The sequence below is a fragment of the Anabrus simplex genome, chromosome 7 (assembly GCF_040414725.1).
Source record: "Anabrus simplex isolate iqAnaSimp1 chromosome 7, ASM4041472v1, whole genome shotgun sequence".
Lineage (NCBI taxonomy): Eukaryota > Metazoa > Arthropoda > Insecta > Orthoptera > Tettigoniidae > Anabrus > Anabrus simplex.
This window is the reverse complement of record NC_090271.1, coordinates 114976960-114997870: the sequence shown is the minus strand read 5'-3', so window position 1 is coordinate 114997870 and position 20911 is coordinate 114976960. Positions and strand designations below refer to the sequence as shown.

At 39.1% G+C, this 20911-nt stretch overlaps 1 protein-coding gene across 1 annotated transcript in view; it reads left to right on the top strand.

Annotated features, from left to right (window-relative positions):
* LOC136877725 (juvenile hormone esterase-like) overlaps positions 1 to 20911 on the top strand; it is a 68688-nt gene that overhangs the window by 26646 nt on the left and 21131 nt on the right. Inside the window, exons 4-7 of the mRNA XM_067151934.2 lie at positions 3287 to 3472; positions 6776 to 6975; positions 8595 to 8766; positions 11960 to 12144. Coding sequence (XP_067008035.2) covers positions 3287 to 3472; positions 6776 to 6975; positions 8595 to 8766; positions 11960 to 12144 — 743 coding nt within the window. The remainder of the gene's footprint in view (positions 1 to 3286; positions 3473 to 6775; positions 6976 to 8594; positions 8767 to 11959; positions 12145 to 20911) is intronic.

The window sequence follows — 20911 nt, the reverse complement described above, 5'->3', positions numbered from 1 at the left end:
GTTGGCGCAGGGACATGTGGCACGTGCGAGGGGTCCAGGCGCAGCCCGAGTGACGTCAGCACGCGAGGATCGGCGCATCCACCGCCAAGCGATGGCAGCCCCGCACGCCACGTCAACCGCCATTATTCAGCATGTGCAAGACACCCTGGCTGTTCCAATATCGACCAGAACAATTTCCCGTCGATTGGTTGAAGGAGGCCTGCACTCCCGACGTCCGCTCAGAAGACTACCATTGACTCCACAGCATAGACGTGCACGCCTGGCATGGTGCCGGGCTAGAGCGACTTGGATGAGGGAATGGCGGAACGTCGTGTTCTCCGATGAGTCACGCTTCTGTTCTGTCAGTGATAGTCACCGCAGACGAGTGTGGCGTCGGCGTGGAGAAACGTCAAATCCGGCAGTAACTGTGGAGCGCCCTACCGCTAGACAACGCGGCATCATGGTTTGGGGCGCTATTGCGTATGATTCCACGTCACCTCTAGTGCGTATTCAAGGCACGTTAAATGCCCACCGCTACGTGCAGCATGTGCTGCGGCCGGTGGCACTCCCGTACCTTCAGGGGCTGCCCAATGCTCTGTTTCAGCAGGATAATGTCCGCCCACACACTGCTCGCATCTCCCAACAGGCTCTACGAGGTGTACAGATGCTTCCGTGGCCAGCGTACTCTCCGGATCTCTCACCAATCGAACACGTGTGGGATCTCATTGGACGCCGTTTGCAAACTCTGCCCCAGCCTCGTACGGACGACCAACTGTGGCAAATGGTTGACAGAGAATGGAGAACCATCCCTCAGGACACCATCCGCACTCTTATTGACTCTGTACCTCGACGTGTTTCTGCGTGCATCGCCGCTCGCGGTGGTCCTACATCCTACTGAGTCGATGCCGTGCGCATTGTGTAACCTGCATATCGGTTTGAAATAAACATCAATTATTCGTCTGTGCCGTCTCTGTTTTTTCCCCAACTTTCATCCCTTTCGAACCACTCCTCCTTGGTGTTGCATTTGCTCTGTCAGTCAGTGTAATTCGTGTTATAATATGTGGACCATCGGATAATAAACTAATGATAAGGGAATTCTGAACTTGTCAGCAGCTGCTTGTTTGTAGGTTATGGATAATATTATTCCTTTTAAAATCGGGTAGTACATCTCCTGTCTCACACATCTTTCACACTAAATTATTTCATGCAGGCTTTTTCCAAGGCAGTCGGTATTCTGAAGATATCAGGTAACTTCCGCTCTAGGTACCTCATACCTATTTAGGTTTCTCACTGCTGTGTCAAATTCTCGCCTCAAAATTGGGTCTATGATTTCATCATAGATAGTCTCTTCTCTTTTTAACAATACTTTATCGCATATATATTTCCAAGGTACAATTGTTTATCTCATTCCTGCCGTCTTCCTGCTTTCACTTCTTCTCCCTTTTGCACAAAAATCAAATTGTTAATAATAATCCGGTGGTATAAAGGAGAAAGATCTATTCAAAAGGAAATATATCTATTTTCAGACTGACTCTTCTTAGTGTTAACATTCAGCGGAACAGGCGGTAAGAGATTTCAAGGACAAATTTGGATAAGGAATCATAATATATGGGGAAGAATTAAGAACTTGTAACATTTAGGGGTGAAGCGTCCTCCTGTTTGTGTTTACAGCGGACCTGGAGAAATTGGTGTAGGGATGTTACGGTCATTTTTGGGGGGGAAAGGAGTGGGGCCTACAAGATGAACATAAATGCTAGTTAGGTTCCAAAATGGGTAAAAATTATATAAATAAATGCAATGTACATTGTAAGCTTATAGCAGTTGTATAGTATTATTTGAAGTAATTCCACATACTCCATATGAGTTGATTATTATGTTTGTAAGTACAGAAGATATTATATGTAGAATTTTGTAAACAATATAAATTTATTAAGGGTGAGCTGTGTGCTTAATAGAAGAATTGCTATTGTAAATTGTATAATACTGCGATCTAGGAAAAGTCTTCTTCACTTGTTAGTTAATAATTTAGTGCTTGATAATAATGTATCTTAGTGCAACATTTGCCACCGAGATAGACACCTCTTCGCACATAAAGTGATTTTGACATTTGATTTTAAATATAAAACAAAAGTAAGAAAATGCAGGCGAATGAAGTCAGGTGATACAGGAATTACTTTATTAGAAAATTAGGTAGTAAATTAAGTAGCTGAATTTTGTTACTTCAATAGATATAAAGGATATAAACTGCAAACTCAACAACGACATTTTTAACTAAGGAAGTTTGTTTTTCCTGAAACACAGACATACATATAGAAATATATTTCTGAGGACACTTGTTCAAAGTGTGGTATTGGAGGGAGGTGAAATGTTGACGATACTAGCGCAGAAAGAAAGAAAACAGAAGCATTTGAAATGAAGTTTTATAGAAGAATGATAAACATGGATCCAAGTGAACAGTTACTGTCAGATAAGAGTTAATTTGACATGACACGTCGAGAGACGTCTAGAACTCGTTCAGTTGCCTTATTGAGGAAATCAGTGACAAAGACAGGCAAAGGCATGAAAATGATAAATAGATTAGATTCGAAGCAGGATGTATTAGTTGCGTAAAAATCACTACACTATAGGGTGGCAGGAGATCTGCATCAAACCATTCTATGAATTTATGATCAAAATATCTACGTATGACAGTCTGCAAGTGAACTAATTTATTTACACAAGTAATCATCATCTCATCAATAAGACCAATGAACAACACGTAAGGTAAACAGCGAGTTAGTGCATTACGTTACGACCGCCCTAACTCACATACGAGGCGAATCGTTTGTTTAGTTTAGTTTAGTTTAGTTTAGTTTTGTTTTGTTTTGTTTTGTTTTGTTTTGTTTTGTTTCGTTTCGTTTTGTTTTGTTTTGTTTTGTTTTGTTTTGTTTTGTTTTGTTTTGTTTTGTTTTGTTTTGTTTTGTTTTGTTTTGTTTTGTTTTGTTTTGTTTTGTTTTGTTTTGTTTTGTTTTGTTTTGTTTTGTTTTGTTTTGTTTTGTTTTGTTTTGTTTTGTTTTGTTTTGTTTTGTTTTGTTTTGTTTTGTTTTGTTTTGTTTTGTTTTGTTTTGTTTTTGTTGGTCGGTCGGTCGGTCAGTTGGGCGGTCGGTCGGTCGGTTGGTCAGTTCGTCGGTCCGTCGATCGGCCGGCCGGTTTTCTTCACTGTAAACGCTGGTTTACGTTAATTTTCTTTGCTTAAGTTTTTTCTTATAATGGTCGACTACAGTATATATTTAATGTTAATCATAACGTCAATGCGAATTGTCTGCAGGTTTTCTGACCACGCAGGACAGTGCAATTCCCGGCAATGCAGGAATGAAGGACCAAGTTCAAGCTTTGAGGTGGATACAGAAGAATATTGCTGCATTCGGTGGAGATCCAAACCGTGTGACTATCTTCGGGGAGAGCGCGGGTGGAGCGTCTGTGCATTACCTCATGCTGTCACCCATGACCGAAGGTACAGATTTATAGTTCACCAACTTATCAAACATGGAGAAATGTCATGTAGAATTTAATATTTAGCTCTTGTTGTCAATGCTTAATTATTGAAGATATCTGACGATGCTTCGTTGGCTAATATAGATGACATCATCACGCTCATGTTTTACATTTATGTAAACAACTCTTTCGCCCATTACATCTTCTAAACCTAGTACAACCAGGAAGAGATAACAACATCCACTTGCAGGTACAGTTCCTGTTTTATCTTCAATAAAATACACGCCGTGAAGGTGTGTTATAAAGGAACCACATAATTACTAAGTTTTTGAATATAGTATAGAGCGTCAAAATTCCGTCCCCGCACATAATTTCGTCCCCCTAGCGATTTCTAGTTTGCACGGTTGGTACCTAATATTTAGCCGCGCGCAAATACGTAGACTCCTGCCGTTGTCTTTCTGTGAGAGTTGGTTGTGTACACCACGCTTATTTTCCGTGTACAAGGAGGACTGATTTTTCATCCTGAATCGCGGTAGTGCAGCATTCAAATTAAGAGCCTGTTATTTTGGTAGATGGAGTTCCAATGGTCATACAGCATACCTTGAAACCTTAGCTACTCAGAGTATGTCAAATCCAAGTTATACTCCATCTGTAGACGTAGCAATGCATTAAACTGTCATTTGACCGCTCAAAACAAGGTGAATAGCGGTGCTTCCTTGTGTCGTAGTGAGGAATACAGATTACTGCGGTCGTTTGAGCACGTTTTACGTAAACCAGCACATCCCATGAGACATCTTAACGAGGTTCAAGTCGCAAGGCCATCACTCTGAACTGGAAGGATGGACTTTTCGTCGTTCTGCTGGGGATCTCAATGTCTGTCCGTCATTTATTCAATGCTTGTGGAATCGCTGCAGTGAGACAGGCCAGTTCACATGGAGGGGCGGGCAAGGGCGTCGACGCATGACAACCCTACAGGATGGCCAATATCTAACCATATGTGCGTCAGGGCGTCGTTCAACAACCGCCAGAGAACTGCAACAAGACTTCAGCATGGTAACTGGGGTCACGATGTCTGACCAGACAGTAAGGAACAGATTAAGGGAAGTGTCCTTGCGACCCAGATGTCCTATTCGGGTGCCCCGTTTAACGCAGCAACATCGTTCAGCTCGCCTTCTGTTTGCCCGTACCCACGTCAACTGGCAACTTCGCCAATGGAGACCTGTGTTGTTCACAGACGAGTCCATACTTCCCCAGACACACTGTGATGGACGTCAACGTGTATGGCGACGCCGTGATAAGGAGTACAAACCTAATGTTGTCCAGAAAGGCGACCGATTCGGACAAGGTTCTGTGAAGATGTGGGGTGGCATCAGTATTAATGGCCGTACGGATCTTGTCATCCTTGGTAATCTTACCGCTGCGGGGTTCATCGAGCAGATACTTCTATAGCGTATGTTGGTTTCTGCATGCGGTGTTGGCCCTGAATTCGTTCTCATGCACGACAATGCCATGGCTCATGTAGCGCACATCACCAGAGTTGTCTTGCGGGAACTGGATATTCAAGAGATGGAATGGCAATCAGAGAATCCCGACCTTAATCTCATCGAGCATTTGTGGGATAGGCTTGACATTAGTGTTCATGGGCGTCCTGTTCCACCACAGACTCTCCAAGACCTCGAACAGAATGGGACCTGACACCGCAACGTGACCTCCGTCGACTTACACGGAGCATGCCATGTAGGTGCCAAGCTGTGATAAATGCTCTTGGAGGACACATACCATACTGAAACTCACCAACTGTGATAAAAATCCGCCCTGGAAGACTTTTATCACTTTTTCCGCACCTATTTGAACATTTCCGTTTGTGTTCTGAAAATGAATGCAAATCCATCGATGTTCCTTCGTATACTTCAACGGTAAAGTATAAAGGTTTAGTTGGTAATGTACTTGGGTGTGACGAATTGTTTTGTGGAGCATGGCATACGTTCAAAAACAGGTTCCCCTAATTTTTTGAACTGTGTATATTAAGAATATTTCTACTTTTCATAAATTTGGAGGAGGACGAAATTATGAACACATTTTTGGTAGTTTAGTTTCTTTAGTGTTGACGTTTATGTCAAATATTGTCTACCTTACGTCATGACAGTTTCATTGTAACTTCTCCGAAAGTGGAGAATGTGTTCGGTAATATATATACCAATTTCTAGCCTTGTCCATAATATTCTTGAATTCTACAAATCCAAATCTGGTCAGGGGACGAAATATATATTGTACCCTTGCGAGGTCTTCTTTCCATGCCACTCAGTCGGGACGATGGATATTTATTAGCTCTTACTGATTAATCTTGTACCTCAATGTGAACGTGAGAAGGACAATAATAGGTAAATTGACTTACATGGAAACTGACGTGATTCCTAATTGTAATTATATATGTAAACACTAAAAACTTAACAGGTGCAGAAAATAAGAAAATAAAGGAAATTAAATCATCCAAATGATGTTGAAACGAACACACATCGACACATTTTACTGTGGTGTTATTATTTAGATGAGGTGGCATGCTTGCAGCCACTTACTTTTCCACTCCCCCTCCTGTACGTACTAAAATTTCAGAAAATACAGCAGTTATGGCTTCGTTTAGTTGAGATATATAACTATTACAACCCTCCCAACGACTAGATTCTGTTATTTATGTGTGAAAAAGAAAAATTTTAAATATCAACATAACTACTTTTATTAACATTCAAGACTTGCGAGGAAGTTTGTGAGACGGTTGTTTTAATAAATAAGCTTGCTAGTGTCGAAAACACTGTTAAATTGACTAGCTGTCATATATGCCCTAAGTAAAAATATTGCTTGCACGATTGCAAGTTAATTCATGTGGGTTCATACCACACTGTCACAAACATTGCCAATGGCATGGTATGAAACCAACAACAACAAACGAATATAAAACATTGGCACTCTCAGCGGAAGTAAAAGGTTATCATGTTATCACCAACTGAAGGTAAACACAATAACCCACGCTGATCCGAAAATAACACATTACTGTGAAAAGCAACAAAATTTATAAAAATTGGTTGTGGTTCTAATGTGCTTATTATATTTCATCTGGGGTTCATTAATGTGATTATAAAGTTCTAAATCTTAGTTAGAAAATAATTAACCCTTACTTTGTTTACATCAGGCAGCACGTTACACCTAACAGACCATAAATGTTAGAAACAGAAGTATTTTGGAGAGATTTTATTCAGCACCTTTAAACACTCTCTAATACCGTTTCAGTGGAGACCTGTAACAGAATTTGTTGTACATTTTACAGGGCTCTTCCAAGGTGCTATTGCTCAGAGTGGCTCTGTCCTAAGCCCCTGGGCGTTAGCAGTGAAACCCAGAGACACAGCCTTCCAAATTGGTACTGCTTTGGGCTTCTCCGGGAACACCAGTCAAGAACTAGCCGACTTCCTCCGCAACTTGGACGCGGAGACACTGCTAGATACATCATTAACTGTCAAGCCTGAGATCGTAAGTGTCTAAGCCAGAATTTTATTCGTGAACATTTGTTATACAGTACAATTATCCAGAATGCAAACTCAGAAAGAAATGAGGGGGGAAGGGGAGAAGGATCATAGGACTTAACTACTAGTTTGTATTTTCAGGCAGTACCCGGCGGGGGAGGGGTTTAAATAATTCTTCTGTAATTAAATTACCGCCTCCCCCCCTTAAAATGTGTAAATTAAAATCATTTTTTTAAATTCTGTTTCAAAACAAGGAAGATAAACATTGGAAAATTATTCCTTTCAGGCAATTCTTTTCGTTAGTCACAACAAGATTCAATAAAAATAATACTTGCAATATATATATATATATATTAGTAACCAGTGGACACTTCTAACTAGGCGCCTATTATTCCCGTTGTTTTTATGGAAATATGCACAGTGAAAAAATTAATTTCAGTAATATATGTGTTGTACATTTTCCTCATTGTTTTATAATGAAAGAATCCCGCTCCAAGGCCAATTTTTGTGGGAAGTAACCTTTAAGATAAAATCGCATTTAGCCTTTTGCTAGAAACCTTGTCTGTACTATTCAAAAATCCTGAATCTGCTCATTCCTAACGAAACACCAGGCAAGGATAAAACTATAAAAAGGACGTATTACCTTCCAGCACATCTTGTCCCTCAAAAAGTGGATCTAACTAAATATTTTTGTGGGATGCATCTCCTTGGGGCAAATTTCTGGCTACCGAGCTCGATAGCTGCAGTCGCTTAAGTACGGCCAGTATCCAATATTCGGGAGACAGTAAGTTCGAACCCCACTGTCGGCAGCCCTGAAAATGGTTTTCCGTCGTTTCCCATTTTCACACCAGGCAAATGCTGGGGCTGTACCTTAAATAAGGCCACGGCCGCTTCATTCCCACTCCTAGCCCTTCCCTGTCCCATCGTCGCCATAAGACCTATCTGTGTCGGTACAACGTAAAGCAGAATGTAAAAAAAAATCTTTCCGACTCTGCCACTCCTTCTTTTAAGATTATGAATAATTAAATCCCATTCATTAATGGTACATTAAGTGCATAGCATAAGCTCCCTCTATGAATCAGTAATAGCTATACTGTCGGTTTCTGTTCCCAAGATCAAGAGTTCAACCATAACAGAGCAGTCAGATTTGGAAGGGCGAAATAAACAAAAGTCCATTTGGTACTTCACGTCATACAATATCGGCATGTAAAGAATCTCTGTGGAGACATTCCATGTTTACCCGGAAAAAGTAACTGCAAAAATTCAGCCTAGGTCACCCAACTCAGTTCTGATTTCTCCGTGCCACGGTAGGGGGTAGGGTAAGACGTAAGGTTGAAATTGATATGCACGAAGTCTAAATAGGGTCAAATCAAAATGTGTGCAACAAGGTAGCTGGGGCCAAATTTATTATTATTATTATTATTATTATTATTATTATTATTATTATTATTATTATTATTATTATTATTATTATTATTATTATTATCGCAAGTGCAGATCAGGTGCCACGATAACCATCCTTCCGTTGTATGGTCACAGTTACGTATATGACCCTGGTAATGCTAAGAATTGGCTGTAAATGAAATCAGTAGCTCAGTCATTGACATTACGCTTGTTTACTTGCAGGAGGAATATCGTCTTCTGAGCATGGTTCACGTACCGTCACAAGAGCCTGCTGTGGAAGGAGAGGAATCATTCCTTCCCGACCATCCTTTACGTCTTCTTGAGGAGGGAAGATTCCACAAAGTGCCCTTCATTAGCGGAGTGACATCTTCTGAAGGACTGGTATTTATAAAATGTAAAAACAAAAACATTCTTCTATGACCGGTTATCTTTTATCCTGAAGTATCGAAACGCTAAAACTAGTTAAATGTGCATAGTTCATATTGGAATTAATATTTCCTATGGAGGCTAAAATATAAAATTGTCACTCGCTCGTAGCCGTATCAATAGAAAGAATAATAGGCTACAGATTTATAAAATTATCTCTTGTTTCTAGACATATTAGTAATTAGTTATACATTTAGTCTTATTTATTTATTAATGTGGATGCTTATTTATTGTTTTGACTTAGCTAGTCCGGTTGTCCGAGGTTCTAATTCCGGATTTCAAATGAAAATTCATGTTAAGTCAGCAAGGGCCACAAACCGCAGACACAAACCAAAAATGGGCTATAGTAGATTATCCCAACGACCTGAAGAACGTATTTTGAGTTCTTTTTATTTATTTATTTATTTATTTATTTATTTATTTATTTATTTATTTATTTATTTATTTATTTATTTATTTATTTATTTATTTATTTATTTATTTATTCATTTAAAACAGGAATACAATAGATAATAAGAAACACATACACCACCGTAATGGAATTCTATCTTTAGGTAGTAAAGTACATTATTTCCTAATATAAACCAAGCAAATTCAAATATGGTAAATTCAATGCTTTGCTTAGCTTTAAATTCACTGGCTGCATTTCACTTTAGTACAAAACTAACAAATAAATGCATAAATATCCTAAATACTGACATTCATTTCGTTTTTGATAACTGGGAAAGAAGATTGACATATCCGACAGATGAAATTTGATGACAAGCAAATACAAAGGATTTACAGCTATTATAGAAATAACCACGAGAGAGACAAACATATTGTAGATATACTTGAGGTTGCAATGGGTCAACCTATTCAACACAACGGAAAATGATAAATAAGACTATAGTTTCATAATAGTCAGTTATATTAACGTTACAACATTAACATTATATTACTTGATTCAACCAACTTGAACAATCATCATCAGCTACACATATTTGAAAATGTCGCAATAAAAAATTAAAATATACAAAAAGGGAATGGAACAAACTAAAATAAGTCTGCAGTAAAACTTGTAGATGACACCAATGATCGTCCTTCACATAGTAGACTATTGTGTGGCAGAAATATGTTGGATAACAAGATACAGTACTATGTTGTAAAGTACAGTCTTAACCTTGCTTAGTTTTGTGGTGAAAGATAAACTTCACAAAACTTAGTTGAGGGGGACATCTATAGGTTATTTTTGTTTTTTGCTATTTGCTTTACGTCGCACCGAGGCAGATAGGTCTTATGGCGACGATGGGTGAGGAGTGACCTAGGAATGGGAAGGAAGCGCTGTGGCCTTAATTAAGATACAGCCTCAGCATTTGCCTGGTGTGAAAATGGGAAACCACGGAAAACCATCTTCACGGCTACTGACAGTGGGATCCGAACCCTCTATCTCCCGGGTGCGAGCACACAGCTGTAAAATCTGTCGATACAAACCGGATTCATCCTGAAAAATGCCCCCTCTCTTCGCTCACCGAGATTCAAGTGAGTCTTCGGTCAGCGGCGGAGTATGCTACCCGTATTGGATAACAATTCCCGCCACACAATTCTATGCGACGGATGATCACTGGTGTCATCTTCAAGTTTTTTACTACAGACGTATTTGAATGTGTTCTCTCCCTTTCAGACATTTTTGTGCATTTCGGTGGTTTATTGTGCTATTGGTTTAAACAAGTGCTATAATGCTGTAGTTTTAATTCTGACTATTATGAAAATATAGCCATATTTATCATTTTCCTTTGTATTAAATAAGTGGAACCATTGCACCCTATCAAGTACAACAACTGTCAATACGGATTACCATGAAATTTACTGTATATCATATTGTAGATACCCAATGAATTTGTAACAGGTCACCATTTGCGGTTTAAGTTTTAATTTCTGGGTAAAATGAGAATAAAACAGATTCCAGTCACGTGCAGGAGATGGTACACATAAATTAATGTAAGATGTTGGATAACAGCTCTATAAAATATTACTGAACATTTTGAAGATAACGACAAGAATTAGGATAGGTCTGTAGTAGGCGACCGACATTCTTGTGAATCACTTGGTCTTGTATAGCGCGGAAAGGAACCATGGCTCTTGCAGAATAAAGGCTGCTTTCAGTTGTTCAAAGTAGTTATGGTGTAAACAACGTTGAGCATTGTAAAACAAGGTTTAAGGGAATACTACGATTGATTTTATAAAATGCTTCTGAATGACCCGCATAAATATCTTATCTTGTATGCTTCATAGCTCTCTATATTTTATGAATCATCTGTGTTAGATTCGTTGTTGTTGATTTTCTATGCGTGAAACTGAACGTCATTTACATTGAGATATTGTCGGGGAATATCGGGTTCTCAAAGTCGGGGAATATCGGGTTCTTAAAACTAAAATTACTGCACAGAGATGTGACGTGCTTTACTATCCACTAAATTTATTGAACTTCTGTTTACAGTTAATCATAAGTTAACTCGAGTTTGAGTTCTCTACTAGACAGCTATTCCTCATGTTCGTAAAACACACTACCACACAATCGGGCGATCTTACTTCATACCAGAATGTCGAACTCCTGGCCACAGACACGGCTTCTCACACTGAAGTGTGTTCCAGAGCAGTTCAAATATCAAGGCTCCATGAACATCGCGCAGCCGACTGACGGACTCACTCCATGTGAATGACTCGACATGGACTCGCGACTGTTTTCTAGACAGCTGAAGATGGCCTAATGCGGCCGAAACATGTACTGCTGTCTTAATATGATGTTCTTTATATCTTTGAATTGAAAATAAAATTGTATGTATTGATTAGGTGGAACCAGAATACTAGTTTTTCAACGTATATAACATAATTATTGTCAATACAGATCCAAAATTAAATTTACTTAATGAAGTTCAAGATAGCAATGGACATGTTAAATGAAACGTTCTTAATAATATAAAAAATTTGTGAGTATGTCAACAGAAAATGTTGAAAATGTTCGAACCACAGTATACATTTTACTTATAGGCTATACGCTGTCTTACCAGCGCCTGACTGCATAAGGATCTTGTATTAATTTTTATTTCTGTTACGTGTCGAACTGAGGTTTTGGTAAGGTCACCTAAGACACTAATGCATTTTTTCTCTTCATGTTACAGTTGGAGGTTTATTAGATGGTTCAAGAACAGAGAGAGAGATAAATGAAAATTTCTCAAAGATGCTGAAGAGAGATGTAAGAGGCTGCAATGAAGTAGATAACTGTGACGAACTGATCGCCAGGATAAAGTCCTTTTATTTTGAAGATCAGCCCTACAGCATGGATCTGATAGAGAAATTTGTCGAAGTAAGTCAAATTTTATAGCTTAGTATTAATTTTGAACGAATCGAGTGCAGTGGCCGAGCGTGTTAACGCGCTGCGGCTATGAATCGAAGCTCTGCATTCGGGAGACGCGTGGTTTCGAACCTCGTCTCGTGTGTCCTGAGAATGTTTACATTGTTGCTTCTCACTTTCGCTTCTAACCAAACGTCGGGATATTCCCTATCCATAGGTCACAGCTGATTCCTCCTGTCTCCTTACCTAATTTAATTTACCATCATTCATTTCATCTGCACTAGCTCCTCAGTTGAGGTCGGCGTCAGGAAGGGCATCCGGCCGTAAAACGCGCCATGTTAATTAATATCACCTCATCCCTCACCCCGTATCAAAAAACAGTACTAAGGGGTAGAACTATAAACACATATTAATTTTGATCAAAACGAGAAATAAAATGTAGATTCACCTAAAGTGGAACCAACGAATTAAGAATTTACCTAGGTAGAGACTTCTAAGCCCCATTTAGGTACAGAGAGTGATTCAAAACCACACCGAAGCCAAATTTACACAGGAACAGAGTGTCAGCACAAGACTGTCTTGTGTTCCGTGAACAGCTCAAACAAGCAGGAACAAGACAATATCCATACATCGTCAAAACAGATCCAATGAAACTTAACAAAATTACTCGAGGACCCGTGATGGTCGGCAGCATTCCTCATAAATTGGACAGATAACTCGTCTTGATATGTCTCTTACAGTCATGTTGTTTTTTCCGCCTTCTCAATAGTTTTATGAACATTTAATGCCGGTAATGTAGTTTATAACAATTATTTCCATTCGGCCGTATCTGGATCTTAATATTTACAAACGATCTTTCCCGAGATAGTACAACATAAAATTGGCCGTGGCTGAATGCTGGTTCGAGGAAGTAGACGACACACTTTTTGAAGAGTTTGTCCATGCGCTTTGTTAGTGGTCAGACAGAAGGCTAGACGACTTGATACCTTCCCGTCTGTACGTGGCAGCATGTAAATTATTAGGAACGTTCTGCCATCAGTTGGAGAAGGTCAGAGAATTAAAGAGTATCTAGCAGAGAATAGTAGAAGTCTTCTATCATCAGAGGAAGTGTGTACTGTCTGGCTTCACATGTAGTAATCAAACATAGCTGCATGTAATGAGATTCATAAGGATGAAAATCACATTGAGTAGATCAGAATATTAATGAAAGCGTTAGTCGCTTATATCTCATTCCACGTTAAGAAAACAGTATTGCTCTTATGGACCTCCAAGGAGTGAACACACCCCCTCTGAGACACCCATAATTCCTCGTGATTACGGGATATCTTACTGTACTTTGTAAAGTATTGCGAAAGATAGATAAAAAGTATAAGGCATTTTTGCCCGTAAGTTATTAAAATAACTGCATAATATTTTCTATTTCATAAATACATTGGTAGGGAGGAAGTAAAATGGTGGCAACAGCCATCGCTCCGTTACCTTCCTTCATTTTCCTTCTGTGTTGCTCAGGTTAAAGCCTCGTGTAGTCCCTCACTCTGTGAACCGCCGGCAGCTCACTTCTGTAGTGAAGTCATCTACAGTATTTATTTGTTGCGTGTGTGTTTTGAGGCTTTAAATCAGTGCGTGATTGTCTTGTGTTGAGTGAGATTTATGTTATTAGCCTATCTGTGGGATTTCTTTATTTAACATTAATACTGTGATCTTTTGTAGAATCATCTACAGCATTTATTTGTTGCGGCGGTTTTCTAGCGATTATTGCCTGGAGAAATGTATTAAATGCAATTAAATGCAACCCTCGAGCCGATAAACATTATTTGTCTCTTTTCTCTCCCAGTTTGCCTTACACTTCAATGCAGAGGTTTTTCATGTGTCTTAGTTTACCTCTGATTCTGTACAAAGCAAAAATAGTCCCTGCAAAACTCCCGTTCTCTTTAGTTCATAAAAATAATTTGTAGCTTGGTGTTTTCCGCATTTTGTCTTGACCTCAACTGCTGAATTTCATAAATTTGTGTGCCGACGTTTTCCCGTCATGGTGTTGAGTAGAACCTTTCGATACGGCAACCCTGCTGTCATAAGAGCAATACTGTTTTCTTAACGTGGAATGAGCTATAGCAACCCGCTAAGTAAAGAATGCATTGCGTGTTAGGGTAAGCCTTCGCCTAAAATCATTGGAGTGATCATTTAATGATTTTGTTTTATGATTACTCAAAATTGGCTGAACTTAGAGACTAGTCAATGTCTCATGTGCAGGGTGATCGACGGGAATCTGACGTTTTTGGCATGGCTAATATTCTCTCGGTAGCAGGAGTGGGGACCATAATTGTCAAGCAGGACACTCGCCATGCGTTGCCGTTTCAGTATCTATGGAGCAGTGGTCGATTGAACATCGTATGTTTATAGAATGGCGGGTCTGTTATTAACAGTGCAGCGACTTTTTCGTGTGCGTTTCAACCGCAACACGATTATATGTGACGACACGATTATTATAGAGTTACTCAGTGACGGCACGAGTTATCACAGTTTATAATACACTGTGAGGTGGCACGTTAATGGGTTAAAATATAAACAGTGATACACTGTTACGGTTAGGTTAATAATAAATACACAGTGACGGTCAACAAGAGGCACTGTGACGGTTAGGATTCCACCAGCACTAGTTAGGTTAATGATCAAACTTTAACATGTTGGGCACGGGAACATAAAAACATTTTTAAACGCTGTAAGGTGCCAGGTTAGAAAACATACCACATGAAACTCAGAGGAACTCCCTAGTTAATAATCCTTTTAGCGTAGAGAGGTGCCCAAGCAAAACAATCAACATGCACTCATTTAAAACACTGTACCAAAGTAACGGTGGCACCAAAAGAGAATCTAGATATAATGACACAGTAAGACTCAAGACACAGTAACGTAGTAGGCGACAGCCAGTTGACAGTTCAATAACAGTAAGTAACCCAGTGCACAGCGATTACCCAAGATGTGCACCCAGAAAATCCAAGTAAATTACCACACAGAAGCAGTTAAAGTAATAAGTAAATACAAGTAAAAAACAAGAGAACTTACCTCAAAGGTGAGAATGTGGAAGGTGCCTTAGGATCTTTTCAATCATGACCTTAATTAAATTATCATAGTAAACCTAGGATATTAGCACACGACCTTTTGACATGAAAGGATAAGCCGAGGTTTTTTGAAAAATCGAAATGTAATTAAAAAACAAAATGAAAATTACACCAAGTTAAACTAAACAAGAAATAATAAAGGGGTTTACGAAATTAAAGTTTCAAAGGATGGAGCAAATAGTTAATTACATGAATTTACAACCACCAAAAGAGAGAAATGAAACCGATCCTTAGCACGGTGTTATTCTAGAACGACCTGCATAAATTAACAGGACTCGGAAATCCAGCAACCCCAAAAACGAAAATCATAAGGAAATTCACAAATACAAGGTACTGGACTGACACAATACCAAACAGGTTAACACGAAGAAATAGGTGAATTCAGAATTAAGAAATAAATTCCATCTACGACACCACCAAAGCAGTGGAGTCCAGAAAAGAGGTATTTTGGTAATACAATCACCAACACTTCAGGAGCATAACAAGGTAAGCAGGAATTACTGCTTAATTCAATACTACATGCATTAGATCATAGGCCAAGAATCCGGAATGTCAACACAAATGCTGAGAAGTAATTAACGTAAAAATCCACAGCAACTCAGCAAGAGCTTTTCAGGATACGGAGAAGTTACTGCCAAATTCAATTTTTCACGCACTAAATCGCCAGGGCAGTTAACACGTATCACACAATAAATAATCAATTACCGGGAAAATTAAGGTAAATCAATAATAATAATAATAATAATAATAACAATAATAATAATCCCCCAAAATTCCAAATCAATCTCAGGAGAAGCAATTCCAAACGTAATCCGTGCCAGTCTACAACCAAGGCATCAGTCGTATCATTAAATCAAACAATGTCAATCAATATAAATGACAATCAATGTCACCAAGACGACCGCGAATTAAAATTAAAATCAGACGGTCAACGAGTAACAAAACACCGTTGAACGAATTGGTATTCATTTTTCTCAGCTCCTTTGAAAACAATTAATAATAATTTACCTTTCAGAGTGGTTGGTGATGAAGATTAACCTTACAGAACGGTTATGCATATTTAGCTATTGCCAAGTCTTAAAATGATGCAAAACTACATTCCTTTTAATTAACAAGTTTGATGGCCTCGAGAACGGCAGGTCTAAATTAACATAACTGACCTTTAGAAAAATTAATACGAGAACCAGAAGAAAATAGTGTTTTAGGAAAGGGGTCAGTTATGGACTAATGATCAAATGAGTAAGGTACTAGCGAAAATGACGGGTCGGGAAGAGAATCCGCACAATAATAATTGTGGTGCAAGCACAATTTACGTTAACAGATACAAGAAATAATAAAAACATACCAAAATTTCCACCCAAATTTGGTGGAAAACCAAGGTAAACCCTGGACAAATATGAGATCTCACATGGCACGTCAGTCTGGTACAAAGACAGGAATAAAACTGCAAGATGGCTTCCCCAACAACGGTCAAGGCCCCGCCGTTCTCGCTAGTGATAGGGAGCGAGGGGAAGGGAGAAGCATATGCACAATGAGAGCAGCATAATACAGAGGTACACATACAATAATATGTATACCTCTGCTAACAACTTAAGGAGGACATGTTTCAAGGTATTAACCTTACAAATAATGTACGGACAACAGGATCTATTGTTAAAAAGACTCCACCAGGTCCGACTAAGACAGCAAGAACACCAGAAAACATCGAGCGTGTGTGAGCCGCGGTGACGCCATTCTGCACAAATGCGTCGTAGGCAAACATACGATGTTCAACCGACCACTGCTCCATAGCTTCTGAAACGGCAACGCATGGAGAGTGTCCTGCTTGGCAACTCCGCTCCCCACTCCTCCTACCGAGAGAGTATTAGCCATGCCAAAAACGTCAGATTCCCGTCGGTCACCCTGTACATAACTTGTACGAATAAAATATTGGATATAGCAATAAATGAATTAACCAAAAATACGAAAATACTGTGGATACGGAAATGGATGGCACGCAGGTCTTCATTAGGATCATCAATTTTAGTACGAAAGAAATTAAGAAAGATCCCCCAATAATACATGTTTAAAATGATGTCAACAGAAAATTTTGAAAACTTTCGAACTACGGTATTTTGTTACTTATATGCTATACGCTGTCCTCACCAGCACCCGGACGTATAAGGACCTTGTATTCCTTTCGTTTTTTTTTTCTTACTTCTGTTGTTTTGAACTTCTTCTTTACTACCTTTCAATCTACAGCTAACAGGCATACGTTCTTGATTACTTCATTCTTCACAGACATCTTACCTTACTTCATATTTCAAATGCCTCTTATTCTACTCAGTCTTAACACTAGATCTACTAGTAATTCCATAGAACTGCCATGTACGATCATTCATTTACAGTACTTGCCTGCCGCGAGTGGAACCTCCTAAAAGTGTCAGAGGTTTTAAGTGCTATTACCACTTTCAAAGAAGCTCTTGGGGACATTTTATGCACCAATAAGGACCATAGTCTGCCCCTGTGGTGCAATAGTTAACGTGATTAGTTACCACCTAGGGAGGACCAGGTTCGATTCCCGGCGCTGCCACGAAAATTTGAAAAGTGGTACGAGGACTGGAACGGTTGTATTCAGCCTCGGGTGGTCAATTGTGTAGAGGGGTCTTGATTCCAACCGCAGCCATCCTCGAAGTGGTTTTCCGTGGATTTCCAGTTCTCCCCCAGCCAAATGCCTGGATAGTACCTAATTAAAGGCCACGCCACTTCCTTTCCTCTTCATGGTCTATCCCTACCAAGTTTCCTTTCTCCCCACAAGGCCCCTGTTCAGCATAGCAGATGAGGCCGCCTGGGAGAGGTAATGGTCCTCCTCTCCAGTTGTATCTCCGACCCAAAATCTCATTCTCCAGAACACTGCCCTTGAGGTAGTAGAGATGTGATCCCTCGCTGAGTCCGAGGGAAAAACCAACCCTGGAGAGTAAACGGATGAAGTAAGAAAACTTTATGCTGCTACTCACAAGCATGTTATTGTCACGGATGCCCTGGTAGAAGATTATTTTAAAATTCATAATCGTTTAATTTTACAACAGAATTTAAAATTTATAAACCACCTATTTTAACATATAGGATATTTTTTAAGAATGTTTCCTCTTATTTTAATTTACTCCATTTAATTTCAACGTTTATCATTATTTGTATTATTAATTGAATTTGTATTTAATTTTATTATTTTAATGTATATATTTTATTGCCTGGTTAGATGGAAGAGCAGTTCTGTACGCCTTTATCTTGCCAGATAAAATTAAACATAACTTGCTTACTTATAATGTTTCCGATCGTGTTGTTGCCACATTCTTACACTTAGTACAATCAATTCGCTACTGACATTCATTCTCTCTACAAACACTAATGCACTTCAAAGGTAAGTCTGAATCCTACTTTGGTGGCATTTTGACGAACACTTGTACTCCTGATCCCGCGTTTATTGACTGTTTTGACCTGAGTGCATTCACACGAGGACAGGGCAGTAAGAGGGAAGACACTGTCCTGCATAATAAGCGAGGCTAACTTGCAAGACAGTAGCTTAGTTATTGTTCTGTCTACAGATTGTTCGTGCTCGCGGGTAAATATTGCCGTGTCTTGTTGTATTGCCCAATCTACTGTCCCCGTGTAAACTCTATTAGTATATTGTGAAGAACGGCAAACTGATCATTTATCAAGCTGGAACCCGTGTCCGGAAATATATGCATTAGGCACACTCCAAGCGAGGGCTGTCCGATTCTGTGGTATGCCCCGTTCACGGTGTCATTTGTTGAACTCAGTACATTAGCCAAAGACTGGGAAAACATTTATTTTATTTACCTTGTACTCAAGTATGTATGCACATTGTGCTTAATATAATTTTCTTTGTTACTCGAATGGTTGTCCAAGGAAATTCGGCTTGTATGACTCAAAACACGCGTTCAAGAGCACTTGCCGGCTGCGGGCTGTTTGGCTTGGTATGTAGCCATTTCTTGGTAGATTCTAATATTTTATACTGGCCACCAGATTATGCGAAGGTTGCTGCTTAAATATTCCACGCCAATGAAAGATGCAAACAGAAGTAAGCGAAGTCATTCGCCAGCTCTCAGCCCGACAACCATGCGTAAGTTCTTCCAGTAATAAATAAATAAATAAATAAATAAATAAATAAATAAATAAATAAATAAATAAATAAATAAATAAACTGTAGAGTGGCCTCACATAGTTTAAGTAATGCGTTTTACAAAACGCCCTCACCTTGCAGTGTTCTTTGCAAATGAACATTCTGAAGGATTCTCAGAACTGATTCACAATCCCACTCTTGTTTCTAGGACATCATTCAATTTCCTTTTCTTCACCATTTCAGTTTCTTCCACATCCTGGTTTCCACTAAGCATTTTCCTTGTCTCATTACAACATTACTGAGGCACTCCGCGGTTAGGGTCGTACAGCTGTCACCATACATTCGGGAAGTAGTGGGTTCGAACCAATGAAAAAGATTTTCCGTGGTTTCCGATTTTCTGTGCCTTAATTAAGGCCACGGTCGCTGCTTCACCCTCCCAGCCCGTACCTATCCCATCGTCACCATAAGACCTAGCTGTGTGGATGCGACGTAAAGCCAACTGCAAAGAAAGGAAAACTAAACAGTTTCCACATCATCTCATTACAACTCATTACAAAACTGAAACAGAATTTAATCACTAACGTCTTTCAAAAAATGAAAACTAACAATAATGGGAGTACAAATGACCATCCGGGAAACGCAACAATGTACTGATTAACTGTTATTATAATGATGAGTGACAGGGAATAAGTTTAAAGATTGAAAGCAGCACACTGAATACTGTCTGCATCTGACGAGAAATCGCGGCAGGTTTTAGGTACGGCACATGTAAGTGATACTACACTCTTAGCTACAAGTATCAGTCATGACAGACAATGCGAGCTCTCTGAATAAATGCATACTCATTCTCTGTTCACTGTACAGTACGTACAGTAAATGTGTAACTAAGGCACAATGGCACTACCACTTTGAAATTTCACGACAGCAGCTCAGTTCGCAAGAGTCACCGCGGACAGAGCAGATGTTTATTGTCAGGCCTTGAGACTTGCGATAGGTGCATGCGTGGCACCTCTTGCCCCTTATTAACGCGACTTCTCGTCAGACGACCCTAGCACATGGGGTCTTTCATGACCTTACTTGGAAAATACGATTACTACATTAGTTTCAAAATAGACGAATGTTTGAAATAGAATGTCTGAAAAGAGCATATCTACAGAATGAAGTATGCATGGTTTTAAAAGTTTTTTTTTTTTTAGAAACTTACGTATGCTTAGTATGTTAATATGTAAGTTCTTGCTGCTTACATCTGATGTAGTCTTCAACGAGAGACATATACACTTACTGAATGTCATATCTATGAATGTACTTATCGTCTGTAATGTATAAATTACACAACATAGTTAATTTGACAGAAATTATATCCAATATCGCAGGGAAAACCAAGGTTAATGTTTTTCAATGTTTACCACTGATTATTAATACCTTCCCCTAGTTACTGGAATAGAATGAAATGGATTCAGTGAACAGCTGTACATTTACTAATTTTATTTAATGTTCCATATTTTAGCAAAAAATTTGTCATTAAAAATTGTTTTAA